At 48.0% G+C, this 15,196-nt stretch overlaps 1 protein-coding gene across 2 annotated transcripts in view; it reads left to right on the top strand.

Moving 5' to 3' along the window:
- The window catches only part of POR (cytochrome p450 oxidoreductase), a 54,786-nt gene that overhangs the window by 14,126 nt on the left and 25,464 nt on the right, over positions 1–15,196 (top strand). Inside the window, exons 1-2 of one of the 2 annotated variants that reach the window (XM_068968882.1) lie at positions 13,814–13,917; positions 14,831–15,022. In XM_068968882.1, the coding sequence (XP_068824983.1) occupies positions 14,838–15,022 (185 nt within the window). In that variant the 5' untranslated portion in view covers positions 13,814–13,917; positions 14,831–14,837. Of the gene's footprint in view, positions 1–13,813; positions 13,918–14,830; positions 15,023–15,196 lie in introns of those variants that run through there. The other variant, XM_068968883.1, reaches the window with a different exon arrangement.

Genomic DNA, 15,196 nt, shown 5'->3' with positions numbered 1-15,196 from the left:
CTCCTGTCTCCTTGCGGGAGCTTCTGGGGCCTGTGTGCACACCCACTTTCTGTCCCCATGGGAGTTAAGGTTTTCATGTCGGAAATCAAGGCGAGCCCACCAGGAGTGGCTGAAAGACTGCCCTTCTTGGGTACCAGGGTCCTGGCCTCCCTGGAGTCCTTACGGATTCTTTTTTTTTAATATGGATTCTTATCAGTAGGGTTTTTTGTTTTTTGTTTTTTTAACCCTGTTTCCTTCCCACGCTGATGGGGATGCAGTGTTTTGTGGAATTACTCCCTCTTCCCCCAGGTTAGAATGCAAAGGGAAAGCTGCAGAGAAATGCTGAAAAGAAATTGCTTTGTGGAAAATGATTTGAAAGTGAGTCAAGGGTCCTAAAAATCTTTATTCCCTTTGATTCAGAAATGTTTCTAAGATATATTTGGAAACCCTATTTTAAGCAAATAATCAGAGGTACACAAAGTTTTATCTTGAAAAGGTGTCAGTCGTCCTGTTTTTTGTGGTGGTATTTGTAATAGTGAAGATATCCAGTAAGCTGCTGTGTAGTCATAGGCTGGAAGAACATTTGAGATTTTTATAATGTTCACAATTTAATAAATGAAAAAAGCCGGACAAAATTATCTGTAGTATAAAACCAATAATGTTAAAAATAAATACATTTTATAGTACACATGTAAAAAAATGGGTGGGACAGAAACAAATAGGCATTTGGGTTGTGTTTTCTTCATGTTTTTTAATGTAATACATTTTCTTCAATAAGCTTGTATTTATTTTAACTTATTTTTATTTTGAAATAGTTTCAGATTTACAGAGAAGTCGCACAAATAGTGCAAAGAATTTTTGAGTGCTCTTTACACAGGTTCCCCAGATATTAACATTTTACTTTATTATTTCCTCTCTTTCTCTCTCCTTTTTATTGCTAATATTTTACTTTTTGGCTGCCCCATGAGGCAGGCAGGATCTTAGTTCCCTCCCCAGGGATCTGACCCTCACCCCCTGCGGTGGGAGTGCAGAGTCTCAGTCACTGGACAGCCAGAGAAACCCCTCTCTTTCTCTCTTGAAATTGAAGTGCAGTCCACCTGCGTCTCTGTGTTAGTCCCAGGTGCGCAACGAAACGGCCCCGTGGCCAGTCTGGCAGCCGTCTGTCACCAGCAGACATTACAGTATTACTGGCTCTGTTCCCCCGCGGTGCAGTTCATCCCCATCCTCTCTGGCATTCAGGGAACCAGTTTGTTCTCTGACTCTGAGTCTCTTTGTTTTGTTTCTTAAGATTCCACAGATAAATGAGATACATGGTGTTTGTTTCTTCATCTGACTTGTTTCACTTGGTGTAATACCCTCTAGATCTGTCTGTGTCGTCACAAATGGCGAGATTTCATTCATTCTTACGGCTGAGTAAACTTCCATTGTATACGTATACCATATCTTCTTTATCCATTCATCTACGGATGGGCGCTTAGGTTGCTTGCATATATTCGCTATTGTAAAGAATGCTTAGGGGTGCACTATGTTTTTTAAAATTAGTGTTTTTATTTTCTTTGGGGAAATACCCAGAAGTGGAATTGCTGGCTCATATGATGGTTCCATTTCTAATTTTTGGAGGCACCTCCATAGAGTTTTCCATAGTGGCTGCAGCAAGTTACCTTCCTACTAACACTGCACAAGGATTCTCTTTGCTACATTCACACCAACACTTGTCTCTCTCACTGTTATGTTTTTCCTTGATCTTTTTGAGAATAAGTTGTACATATGGACATATGAAGTACCCCTAAGTACTTCAGTGTTTCTTTTCTGAAATCCAAGGGCATTTTCTTACATAGCCATGGTTTAATAATATCAGGAAATTAACACTGATATTCTGTGTTAATTGTCTAATCATAGACTTTTTTTCAAACTTACCACTAATGTCTTTTATAGCAAAAAGAAAAAAAAAAATTTTTATTTTTTCTTGGCCCAAGATTGCACTGAACTGGAACCACCCCCTCTTTACTTTTCTTTGATCTGAAGCAGTTCCTCAGTCTTTCTTTATCTTTTGTGACCTTGACATTTTTCAAAAAGTCAGGCCATCTCTTTATAGAATGTCCCTCAGTGTGGATTTGTCTGTTTCCTCCTGATATGATTCAGATATGTTTTGGATGGAATGTCGCAGAAATGGCCTTTTGTTCTTAAAGCACTGTACCAGGTGCTTTCACTTTGTCCCGGTATTGAACTTTGATCTCTTGATTATGGTGGTGTCAGCCATGTTCTCCACCATAAAACTCTCTTTTTTCATATATAATCTTTTAGTTTATCATCAGACACTTACCCACAAGTTTTAGCACTCATGGTTCTTGTCTGAAACAGTTATTAGTCTGATGGTTGCCAGTTGGTGACATTCTGTCCTTTTCTTTACTCCTGCATTTATTAGCTGGCATTTCTACTCTAAGGAAGAACTTTCCCTTCTCACTCAAGTGTTTATTCGTTTGTTTTTTTATTTTAGTATTGACTCTACCATTATTCTTTTATCCAGTGGGTTCTAATCTGTTGCTGGCAGTATTTATCTTGATGCTCAAGTTGTCCCAGATTTCCCAGGGGGAACCGCTTCAGGTGCACTCCTGCCTTCTTCAGATACGTCCCTGTCATGCTTCAAGCCCTCCCTTGCTGGAGCACAGCAAAGTGATCCAGGTTCATTCACTGCTTTTCCTGCCCTTATTCCTGAGTCAGCCATCTCTCCAAGGAGCCCTGGTTTCTTTGGTTGGAGAATGGTGTTGAGAAGCCAAGATTTGGATGCTAAATGGCTTCTTGCTCCTAGGATATCTTTACTTCTTCTCAGCAGACAAAACTAGGAAATATACACAAACACATACGCATTTCCGTGTTCATCTTCATATATGAAGAAACCATGGTGTATGCTGATATCTCTAGTTTCAGTCCAACCCCACAGCATTCATTTCCTGATCTCTCTTCCCATATTTGCACCTCGAAATCCAGCCCCTGTGAATCTAATATCGTAAGTAACGCAGTCATCTCCTTATAAAGAATAGGCAAAGCAAAGGTCCTTTTAGACACCCGCCCACCACCATCATATTGTAGATGTTCCCTAGAGGAAATCACTATTGTATACATCCTCCTGGATCATTTTTCTGGAGAACTACCTAACTTTCCTTATATTTCACTAGTGGTTTCATAATGAGACTGTCACTGCCTTCTGTGTTATGTATATATAATGACAGCATTTCAATGAGAATACCATTAGTTCCACATAACTTTTTTTTTTTAACTATTGTATAGCATCCCATTTCTTGGAATGGAAAACATAAGCACCCAGTTTGGGGGCTGGTACAGGCAGTGCTGAGCTCAGTGAGAGACACAGTCAAGGAAGAAAGTCACCAGACCCAAAGGTCTGGGCATTTTTTTTTTTCCTTAAGAAAAAAGCTTTAAAAATATTTTTCCAGTTAGGTAAATAGCACATACTCATTATTTTTAAAGAAGCAAGTCATACATTAAGAATAAACTGGGGGAAAAAATCTCCCCCCGAGATAATATTTTGGTGCTCCTTTCACATATCTTACGCAGATGCAGGCATAAATATTTTACATCCTAGAGTACATGTGCTGTTTTGTGGGTACTTATTTTTCCAATGTAACTTACATACAGTAAAGCGCACAGTCTTTTAATACGCAGCTTGATGAATGTTTACATAAACTTCCCAGGAACTGCTGCTCCAGATGAGATACTGGACATTGCCCAGTATGCCAGAAGGTTCCCTTGTGCCTTCTCCTCCACTCATGACCCTTGACCCAAAGATAACCACTGTTCTGACCTCTGTCACCACTGACTGCTCTTGCCTTTTCTTGAAGTTCAGCCATAAATGGAATCCTTTAAGGTCCTCTCCTGTGTTTGGCCTCCCTCGTTCAGCATTACGTCCATGAGATTCAACTGTTACTGTGGGTAGTAGCAGTTCACTCTTTATCATGGTCATGGGTACTTATCTTTTGTTGTTTACTTCTTATCATTAAGACTTTTCATAGTAGTCACAGCTACATTTATCATAGCACATAACCCTTTGCATGGAGAAGGCAATGGCACCCCACTCCAGTACTCTTGCCTGGAGAATCCCAGGGACGGGGGAGCCTGGTGGGCTGCAGTCCATGGGGTCGCACAGAGTTGGACACGACTGAAGCGACTTAGCAATAGTAGCAGCATAACCCTTTGCTAGGCACTGTTCTAAATCCTTGACAATTTCAGCTTGTTTCAGTACAGTTCAGTCGCTCAGTTGGGGCCAAATCTTTGCGGCCTCATGGACTGCAGCACACCAGGCTTCCTGGGCCTTTAGTGCAGGTCCACTCCCAGAGTTTGCTCAAAGTCATGTCCATCAAGTCAGTGATGCCATCCAACCATCTCATCCTCTGTCATCCCCTTCTCTTCCTGCCTTCAATCTTTCCCAGCATCATGGTCTTTTCCAGTGAGTCAGTTCTTCACATCAGGTGGCCAAAGTATTGGAGCTTCCGCTTTAGCATCAGTCTTTCCAGTGACTATTCAGGACTGATTTCCTTTAGGATTGACTGGTTTGATCTTCTTGCTGTCTGGGAGACTCTCAAGAGTATTCTCCAACACCACAGTTGAAAAGCATCAATTCTTTGGCGCTTGTTTAATCCTCAGAATAACCCAGTGAAGTGGGTATTACTATTACAATAACATGTCCTTGTCTCTGTATCAAGTTGAAGAAGTTCCCTATTATTCCCAGTGTACTGAATTTTTTTCATCATGAATGGATGTTGCATTTTGTCAGATGCTGTTTCTCCATCCACTGATGATCACATGAGGTTTTTTAAAAAAGCCTATTGATAGAGTAAATCACATTGATGTTTGAATATTGAACTAACCTTGATTCCTGGAGGAAACTGCATTTGATCATGATGTAGTATCTTTTTTACATTTTGTGTTATTCGATTGGCTAGTATTTTAGATTTTTGCATCTGTGTTCATGAGGCATGTTTGTCTGTGGTCTTCTTTTCTGTACTTTCTCTGTCTGGCTTTGGTATCAGCATAATACAGGCATAAAAGAGTAGGGAAGCCTTCTGTTTTCTGTAAGAATTTGTACAGAATTGGTCTAATTTCTTCCTTAAATGTTTGATATAATTCATCAGTGAAGCTGTCTGTTTCTGGAGTTCACTTTTGGTGATGATTTTAACTAGTAATTTGAATTCTTTTAGAGAACTCTTCAGCTTATCTATTTTTCTGGAGTGAGCTCTGACAGTTCATGTCTAAGGAATTTGTCCATTTCATCTAAGTTATCAAATGTTGACATAAAGTTGTTCATAATTTCCCACGTTACCCTTTTAATGTCTAAAGAATCTGCTGATGTCCTCTTTTTCATTCCCTATATTGATGATTTATATCTTCTTTTCCTCCTGGTCATTCTGCCTGAGGTTGATCTATTTGAGAACAGTGTATATATCATGAGTTCTAAAAATTCTAGTATAGTTGAGAATTTAAGGATTTTTTTTTTTTAAGAGAAAACTTCTTGTTTTAAAATATTTTTTTCTTATTATTATTCGGGGAGGGAATCAGAATGGACCTTAGTAACAGACGCACATTTTATTTACTTATGAAAATGCCTATTTATTTATTTTGGCTGTGCTGAGTCTTAGTTGCAGCATGTGGGATACAGTTCTCTGACAGGGATTGAATCCATGCCTTCCAGCATTGGGAGCACAGAGTCTCGCCACTGGACCACCAAGGAAGTCCCCAGACACAAGTTTTAATTCAAGCTGCACCCCTCATCAGCTGTGTGACTTCAGGGGGCTGAAAGACTTGTTGACCCCCCGGGATGCCCCTCATCACATTGGAAAGCCCAGCTCCGTGGGAAGCACGGACTGATCTTGGGACTGATGATCTTGATTAATCGAGAGAGTTAGTACTTCCTCCTCTTCCTGTCTTTTTCAGAGTCTGCCCTGCGCCTCCTGGCCTCTCTTCCCGTTGCCCGAGCCCTTAGGCTGTGCGGCGGACGTGTCACTGCGTCATTCTCTGCTTTCACTTTCCATAGCTCTTCTTCAGTGTGAGCTAGAAGCATGTGTGTGTGTCTGTGTGTGTGTTTCAAAGCCTTTGAAAGAGGGGAAAGAAGGTCAGGAATCCGTATTGAAGTGCTGAGTCAGGTCAGAGACTTGGAGTTTTCCTCCTGGTATCATCACCAGTCAGCTGGTTCAGTTTTATGGTCATGAACTTGGTGGGTCTGTGTCCTGGGCCCCTGGCGTGGCAGGCAGTCTGTCATTAAGTGCAGATTACCTAGCCTTGTGTTGACCCATGTCCACTGATGGGAGTGGGGCATGCCTCACCACGGTTCGTTGTCTTTCTGCGCATCTTTGTCAGAAGGTTCTTCCTGGAGAGTGTGGGAACCTCCGTCCCTCCGTTACCACTTCTGCAGTCCAGGGCTGCCGCCACCTCTGTTTCCTGACCACCCAAAGCAGGGACCCGCTGCCTCTCAATCTTCTCTTTAGGGTGAACCTCTCCGGTTTCTTTCCAGCTTCTCGTGTGTCAGGTTTTGGGGACCACGCTGTCCCAGGGGCCTTTTTCTGACTGTGTTCTGGTTTGTCTCTGCTGCTCTGTGTGGAGCCCATTTGTAACCCTGTCATGGGGCTTTTAGTGCAGGTCCACTCTGGGAAGGCCCCGTAAGCTCTGGCCCATCCCATTCCCTTTTCTCGGAAAGGGAGGCATAGGATCTGTTTTGCAGGCTTGCTCTGTGAACATTCCCAGGGAATGGTGGCATGCCCTGCTGGGGATGGGGGGTTCTGATTCCCCTTTGGCGGTTCTTATCACACCAACACCCCTAATTCCCAGTCGGGCACTAGAGGCAGAAGCCAACCTCAGAACAGGTCTGCCCGGACCTTAAGTAAAGCAGGGCAGGTCTGCAGCTCTGTGCCTCTCTTTTCCGTCTTTGTATTCCCAGTCAGTGAAGACGATGGGGTGGTCAGGAGAGTGTCAGCTTCAGAATGCACATGAGAGCTGTGGGATAAGTTCTGTTTGGGGCAAAATGAGGACTGCAGCCTGGGAGACAGCACCTCAGCTCTGGGAAACTGCGCCAGAGAGACGGGGTGGGGGGAGGGACAGTATGCATGTGATTTTGGTAAACGGGAAATACATGCAGTCAGACACAGATTTTTCCAGAAGCTTTCTGTGCATCTCGTGAAGCTTTCTGCTAGCCACGAGGAGCAGTTGTTACCATGAAGGATTTTAGTGCTTTTCTGGGTATGAGGAGATACAAGAATTGGGCTCAGAAAATCAGCTCCTGAAAATATCTATCTGAAGACCTGTCCTGCCAGTTTTTCCCTCGGGCACAGATGCCTCATTTCTGCTCTCAACCCTGAGCTCCTTTCAGGGGGTGTTGAAGGTCAGCAGCTGCAGTAGCCCATGATTAAATCCTCGTAGAGGTAGATGACAAGTGCCGATTTGTAGTTGAGGGGGTGAGCCATATGAACTTGACTTAGAGAAGCCCAGCCCTTCCTCCTGGGTCTCTCCTTCACTTCTCATGCCAGATGTGGGGGGCTTCCCCCACCAAGCACCGCAGCTAGGTGCCCTGCAGTTTGACTCCACGTTGATGCTGTTTACCTGGAGATAGAGTCAGATCCCACAGGGGAGGGCTCAGTCCCTCAAGACCGCTCCCCCCTTCCCCCGCTGCAGATGTTGGGCCCAAGTCCAGTTGTCCTCTGTGCCTCTGACTGATGGACTGTGCATTTTGGCTCCCACAGCCCCCTTCTCAGGTCTGGTTAGTTTGCTGGAGCCACTGACAGAACTCAGGGGAACGCATTCACCAGTATATTAAAGGATCTGATGAAGGGTAGAGGGGGGCAGGCAGGCGAAGAGACACATAGGGTGAGGCCTGGGAGGATCCTGAGCCCAGGAGTTTCTGTCCCTGTAGACTTAGGGTCACCCTCCCAGCACATGGCTGTGCTCACCAACCTAGAAGCTCCCCGAGCCCCGTGCTTCTGGGATTTGAGGGAGGCCTCCTCCTGTAGGGATGATCAGTTATTCAGTCCGTTTCCAGCCCCTCTCCCCTCTCTGGAGAAGGCGTTGGGGGTAGGGACTGAAAATTCCAAGCTTATCCCCTGGAAAAGGAAGTGGCAACTCACTGCAGTATCCTTGCCTGGAGAATCCCATGGACCAAGGAGCCTGGGGGCTACAGTCCATGGGGTCACAAAGAGTCGGACACGGCTCAGCAACTAAATAACAACAACAAATTCATCGCTTGGTCTTCCTGGTAACCAGCCCCATGCAGGAGCCGACTCACAGTTGCATTCAAACAGAAGATGCTCCTGGTGCTCTTATCACTTTAGGAAATTCCAGGAGTTTTAGGATAGAAATTTTTTCTATTATCTCACAGCACTCGTGCGAAGTCTCTTGTACCCGTAAATTGCCCTTGCTAACTTTTAGTAGTGTCAACTAAGTTACACCCTCAGAATGCCCCAGAGTTCATTGCCAAGGGCTTAGGGGATCTGTGGGTTCACACTGCTTTGGGTTCAGGCCAGGTGGCTGAGGCCCCAGAGAGGCTGAAAGAAGAAACAAGTGCACGTGGCTGTCCACGGCCGGCTGCAGTTCCGGTGGTCAGCGGCCGTGGGGCTTTGTCAGCTCCGTTGACGCTGAGTGATGCTAGCTCAGTCTTCTGCCTGCTTCTTGCCAAGTCATGCTTTCACAGATCCAGCTTCCCTGGCTGCCTTCCTCTTTCACGTCCTTGCATCAGACACAGTGCCCATCATGTGTCTCCACATCCCACCCAGAAGCCCTGCTAATCGGGGCATTTGGGCATCTGCAGGGAACGTGGGCCTGCATGAATTCCAGTCTAGGATGCCTTGGTCATGGCTCCACGTCTGCACTGATCCTGTGGGTGCAGCCACTGTTTGGGGTTACCACCCTGCCACCTGGTTCTAACCGTGTCACACCCTCACCCTGTCATCACTGCCACCCAGAGCTCAAAGGCCTTAGGCACGTAGAACACTCCTTCACGCACTAGTCTTAAATCTCCTTTTAAAGGCCAGCCTCTTACTCACCACCTTTATACTCGCGCGTACAAACGCATCTTGTCCTGCCACTGTTGAGTCACACTAGATTCTGTAACTACTGCTCTTTTATCATTTGTATCAGTGGTTGCAACTGAGTAACTGCTGCTGCTGCTGCTAAGTCGCTTCAGTCATGTCCGACTCTGTGCAACCCCAGAGACGGCAGCCCACCAGGCTCCCCCATCCCTGGGATTTTCCAGGCAAGAACACTGGAGTGGGCTGCCATTTCCTTCTCCAATGCATGAAAGTGAAAAGTGAAAGTGAAGTCACTCAGTCGTGTCCGACTCTTCGCAACCCCATGGACCGAAGCCTACCAGGCTCCTCCGTCCATGGGATTTTCCAGGCAAGAGTACTGGAGTGGGCTGCCATTGCCTGCTCCTTTATCAGGAGGCACATGCTTCCTCCAGCTGGAACTTTTCCCTCCTTTACCTGACTGGTGGGCCCTGGTCATTTTTCATGCCCCAGCTCAGAGGTTGGGCCCTGGGCGACCCATCTTTGACTGTTTGAACCATCTTCCCTTCTTCCTCAGAGCTCCATTTTCCCCTACGTGTGGCCCCTCCATGGTTTGAAACCATTGGAATATGCCTACAGTGGCAGAAATGGGTTGGCACTCTCCATCCCCCACCAGTGTTGGGACAAAGGAGGCCTGACAAAAGAGAGGACTTAAATAAGATTTAGAGTGTTATATACCCAAAATGCTTAGGATCCAATTTAAAAAAAAAATCACTCAACATCCTAAGAACTAGGAAAAATCTCAACTTGAAGGAGAAAAAGCAGTCATACAAAAGATAAAGAAGAGCCGAACAGACATCTTAGAACTGAAAAATACCATAGCAAAAAGAAAAGACCAAAATTCCATGGATGGCACCACGGCAGAATTGGCAGAGGAAACCACCGGTGAACTTAGAAGAATGGAAATTACCCAGTCTGAGCCAGGAGAGAAGCTAGAGTGATAAAGCTGAGCATAGCCTCAGGGACGTGGGGACAACCTTAGGTCAGCATGGCCCCAGGAGGGAAAGAGAAAAAGGATGGGGCTGAGAAATATTTAGAGACAAAATAGCTGAAAAGTTCCTAAACCTGCAGATTCAAAAAGCTGAGTGAATGGCAAACTGGATGAACCCAAAGAAAGCCTCGCTGGCCTTGTGTGGGTTTAAAAGGTCAACGAGGTGGACACTCTAGCCAGAGGGGAGTGTGTTCCAGCTGGTCTTTTGAGCAGTGCTCTCAGCAGGCTGCCTTGGGGAGGCCCTTTCCCCTGAGTTTATCGCTTAGGCTCTGGAGGATTAGCTGTTAGGCAAGAGCAGGCTTGGTTTCCCTGAGAATTCTCTCTCTCATTTTGAAGAACCTTGGTGGAGGTTTGTGACCCTGAGCAGACCCTACTCCTGCTGCAGCTCCTGGAGGAGCTCCTTGGAGGCAACAGTGCCTGCTTGCCTGGGTGTTGTGCACACTAAAGGGGCGGCATACACTGCTCGCTGGCTTCCTTCCTTCCTTCCTGTTGCTGCATTCACGCCAACTCACTGTGATGTCACCGCCAGCTCAGTCGATCAGTTACTGACGAGAAGTTATGTACAGTGACGGCAAAGCTGCGGATCCTTTCCAGAGGACGATCTGAGACATCAGGTGTTGTCAACAGTTGGATGGAGAAAGAGCCCTTCTCTTTTTGCCACGTTTGTCCCTGCAGAAGCTGACTTAGCTCTCGCCACACCCTTGGCCCCGGGTGGCCAGCGATTTGTTCACCCTGCTCTGCAGGGTGTCGGGCTGCCCCGGGGACTACCACTCAGTTGCCTCCAACTCTGTGCGACCCCAGACTGTAGCCCTCCAGGCTTGTCTGTCCATGGGATTCTCCAGGCAAGAACACTGGAGTGGGTTGCCATTTCCTACTCCAGGGGATCTTCCCGACCCAGGGATCGAGCCCACATCTCTTACATCTCCTGCATTGGCAGGTGGGTTCTTTACCACTAACACCACCTGGGAAGCCCTGGCGTTGCTGCCTTTAACCTTCAGCATCAGTGGGAACTGGCTAATTGGTGCAGTTCAAAAGGAGGAATAGCACCTGTCTGTCTATTTATGCCCATTTCCATATGTACACTGTCTTTATGATAAAAGTGAAAAAACTTAGGTACAGTTCAGTTCAGTTCAGTCGCTCAGTCATGTCCGACTCTTTGCAACCCCATGAATCACAGCACACCAGGCCTCCCTGTCCATCACCAACTCCCGGAATTCAGTCAGACTCGCGTCCATCAAGTCAGTGATGCCATCCAGCCATCTCATCCTCTGTCGTCCCCTTCTCCTCTTGCCCCCAATCCCTCCCAGCATCAGAGTCTTTTCCAGTGAGTCAACTCTTCGCATGAGGTGGCCAAAGTACTGGAGTCTCAGCTTTAGCATCATTCCTTCCAAAGAAATCCCAGGGCTGATCTCCTTCAGAATGGACTGGTTGGATCTCCTTGCAGGCCAAGGGACTCTCAAGAGTCTTCTCCAACACCACAGTTCAAAAGCATCAATTCTTCAGCGCTCAGCCTTCTTCACAGTCCAACTCTCACATCCATACATGATCACTGGAAAAACCATAGCCTTGACTAAATAGACCTTGGTTGGCAAAGTAATGTCTCTGCTTTTGAATAGGCTGTCCAGGTTGCTCATAACTTTACTTCCAAGGAGTAAGTGTCTTTTAATTTCATGGCTGCAGTCACCATCTGCAGTGATTTTGGAGCCCCCCAAAATAAAGTCTGACACTGTTTCCCCGTCTATTTCCCATGAAGTGATGGGACTGGATGCCATGATCTTCGTTTTCTGAATGTTGAGCTTTAAGCCAACTTTTTCACTCTCCTCTTTTACTTTCATCAAGAGGCTTTTTAGCTCCTCTTCACTTTCTGCGTAAGGGTGGTATCATCTGCATATCTGAGGTTATTGATATTTCTCCCGGCAGTCTTGATTCCAGCTTGTGTTTCTTCCAGTCCAGCGTTTCTCATGATGTACTCTGCATAGAAGTTAAATAAGCCGGGTGACAATATACAGCCTTGACGTACTCCTTTTCCTATTTGGAACCAGTCTGTTGTTCCATGTCCAGTTCTAACTGTTGCTTCCTGGCCTGCATACAGATTTCTCAAGAGGCAGGTCAGGTGGTCTGGTACAGACCTAATATATAGTATATATATTATATAGTGTATATATATATATATATACTATATATAATATAAAGATTGAATCAGACCTGCTCTGTTTGGGGTGGGGGAGACTCACTTGGCTAGTCTTGATGAATCCCATTTTTTTCTGTGTCTAATTTTTACATGTAAGAACATGAAAGCCTCCTTCCTGCCAGTAAGGGATTTGCCTAGCTGGCGATAGGCCTGTGGCAAGAGCCTGGTCTGGTTAAAAACTTCCTCTATGTGCTCACAGCCTTTTATTTTCTTCTGTTGCTGACAGGTGTTGCTTTTGGCCCTGTGAGCTCTGTCCTGTTTGGTTTTCCTGCTTCCCACTAAGTGCAAAAGAATGACTGATGGAAAGGTGGATCTCACAGGGCTCCCAGAGTCTCCCTCGGGGGCCTGTGGGGACCTCACACCTAACCTCACGGTCAGCCCCCCACACTTGAAATGGAAAACACCCACCAGGCAGGGTGGTCAAATTTCTTCCATCTGAATATTTCACACGCAGAGTAGAGTGATTTTATGCAGCAAGGTCTTGATTCCCTGACCTTGCCGAGGTGCCTTGGGGCATCATTGCTGGCACCCAGATGTGCTCTGAGAGACTCCACATCTGTGCCCCTGAGCACAGCTTGGGTGTTTCTCAGTATCAGTGTGAGATCTGCATTCCTTTTGACTCTGTGTGTGTCTTTGCAAAGCTGGGTTTTTGTAAGTTGTTGGGATCCAACTACTCCTAAATGAAACTCTTCGGTATGTCTCTTGGCCTAGGGATACCATTTACTCAGATGCCAAGGGCTTCACAAGCCGAGAAAGTCAGGGGACCTCAGTCCTGGAGGATTGCTGCATGGGCCTGCTCCCAGCCCCCTGAGTTCTTTGCAGTCTGTAGGCTTCATGTAGGCTGTCCATCTCAGAGCTGTGGGGACCCCAGGTCTGAGTGCTGCGGTTGACTCGCGTGTGCAGCGAGAAGCCGTCTAGTTTTGTGGGTGTCAGTCCCCCCTTGGTAAAGTACGGGGACTGGGCAGCCTGAGTCAGCAAGGCGGTGGGACAGGAAGCTGGCAGTCTTTGCGGGGGGCTCTCTTGGGTCAGCACGTCGGCCCTGGCGGGACCCCAGGCGGGCTTCGAAACCATGAGGACTGGTCCCCTCCACAGCAGAAGCCTTGTGGGTGCACCAGTCGCCACTGCCGGGGCAAGCAGAGAGACGTGACTAACCCTGAGTAAACATTCAGTGTGTTTATAAGTCAGTTCTTTAAACAGTGCTTTCTGGTACTCGAGTTAAGATTGTCTTTTCACATCAGATATCGGAAAGGGTGAGCTGAGGTGATCTTGGGAACTCAGCCCCTGAGACCAGCCCCTCAGATTAGTGACCAAGCGGAGAAGCAGGCTGGAGGGCCGCTCTGGAGGGCCCATTCCCGGCCCTCAGCTGACTCGGGGGCCCCCCCCACCGTGGTTCCCTGAAGCCAGTGACAGCGAATGGAAGTCACGTGTGAAGTAATCTCACGCTGCCCTCCTTGCGGAGCTGTGACTCAGGCATTTCTGACCGCGCCTGGAGCCGTGGTTGCGCTGAGAGCCAGCCACTGGGTAGGAGCAGCGATTGCAAAAGGGCAGTGACGTTGCGGAGCCAGCCCGGCCTTGGTGACAAGAGCAGAAGTGCACCGCGGGAGTGTCCGGGCCTCTGTTGACTCATCTGTACATACCTGCCAGGTTTCAGTGGTGGAAGGACCAGTTGAGCACCTTTCGAGGGGACTAACTAGGTTGGTGTGGTGGGGGGCCCCGAGAACATCATCGGGAACTAAGCCAATCGGTGTGTGTGGGGGGGGGGTGGGTTCCCCCAGGACCGCTCTCTGCCTCAGTGACGCAGCAGAACTCACAGAACTTGGCAAAGCTGCGTTCCTCCCAGTCATAGGTGATCAGGGCCGAGGGAGACAGCAGAGGGAGGCGCGAAAAGACAGTCCAGCAGGAGCCGGGCTCTCCTCCGGGGCAGCCACACCACGTGCTCCACCGGCAGCCACGTGTGGCCACACGTCTTAAGTGCTGCTAGCCGGCAAGGCCCCCTCGAGCCTTGGCGTCCAGGGTTCTTACTGAGAATCAGTCTCGAAGGCCTGGGGCGCCCCCGTGTCTGAGCTCACCTCTTGAGTCTCCAGCACCCGAGAGGTCCCAGCAGAACGATGTGACTCAGAGCCCCAGGTGTTCCCCTAAGCCGCAGCATTAGCATAAACTGTCTGGGTGACCCAAGGTCTTGGGTATGCGGGTATGTGGAGACATTCTTATCAGGCGGCACATTCCAAGGGCTCAGAGGTTTCCGTGGAGCTGTCCAAGGGCCAGTCCCTGAAGACCTGTGGAGTGTGGTGGGTTCGGGGCATCCCGGGCCTGCCGGGGAAAGGGAAGCTGCGCCCCGCTGTGTCCTTGTGGGGCTGAAGCAGGCTGGTGTGTGGAACCCGTGGCTCCTTCTCAGGTCACCGGAGGCCCGGTCCTGGTTCCAGCCTGTCCCCAGGTGTGCCCGGGGCTGACCAGGCACCACGCGGGCTGTGTGCTCTCTCAGTTCTGGTCCCGGGGCTCTGCCTGTTGCTGCAGCCCTTGGGGTGTACAGCCCAGACCGAAGCCTTCAGGGGGCTCCCCAGCAGGCCCCAGGCGGCCCCTGCTGACATCTGTCCTTTCTCTGGACAGGTTCCTGATGAACATGGGAGACTCCAATATGGATGCCGGCACCACCCCGCTTGAGACAGTGGCTGAAGAAGTGTCCCTTTTCAGCACGACGGACATGATCCTGTTTTCTCTCATCGTGGGCGTCATGACATACTGGTTCCTCTTCAGGAAGAAGAAAGAAGAAGTCCCCGAGTTCACCAAGATTCAGACCACGTAAGTGACAACGCTCAGAGTCCCCCCCGAGCACGTCTCTGCCGTCCTCCCAGCAGTGCTCAGGCAGGAGCGAGCCGGCTGAGAAGGGCAGGGCCCCGCGCAGCATCTTGACTTTTGCCTGACTGGTGGGCTCTGCTTCTGGTCTAGCTTCATAAGCGCTTCTGTTACGCTGCC

Source organism: Capricornis sumatraensis, chromosome 3, assembly GCF_032405125.1.
Source record: "Capricornis sumatraensis isolate serow.1 chromosome 3, serow.2, whole genome shotgun sequence".
NCBI lineage: Eukaryota > Metazoa > Chordata > Mammalia > Artiodactyla > Bovidae > Capricornis > Capricornis sumatraensis.
This window is presented reverse-complemented; position numbering and strand designations above follow the sequence as displayed.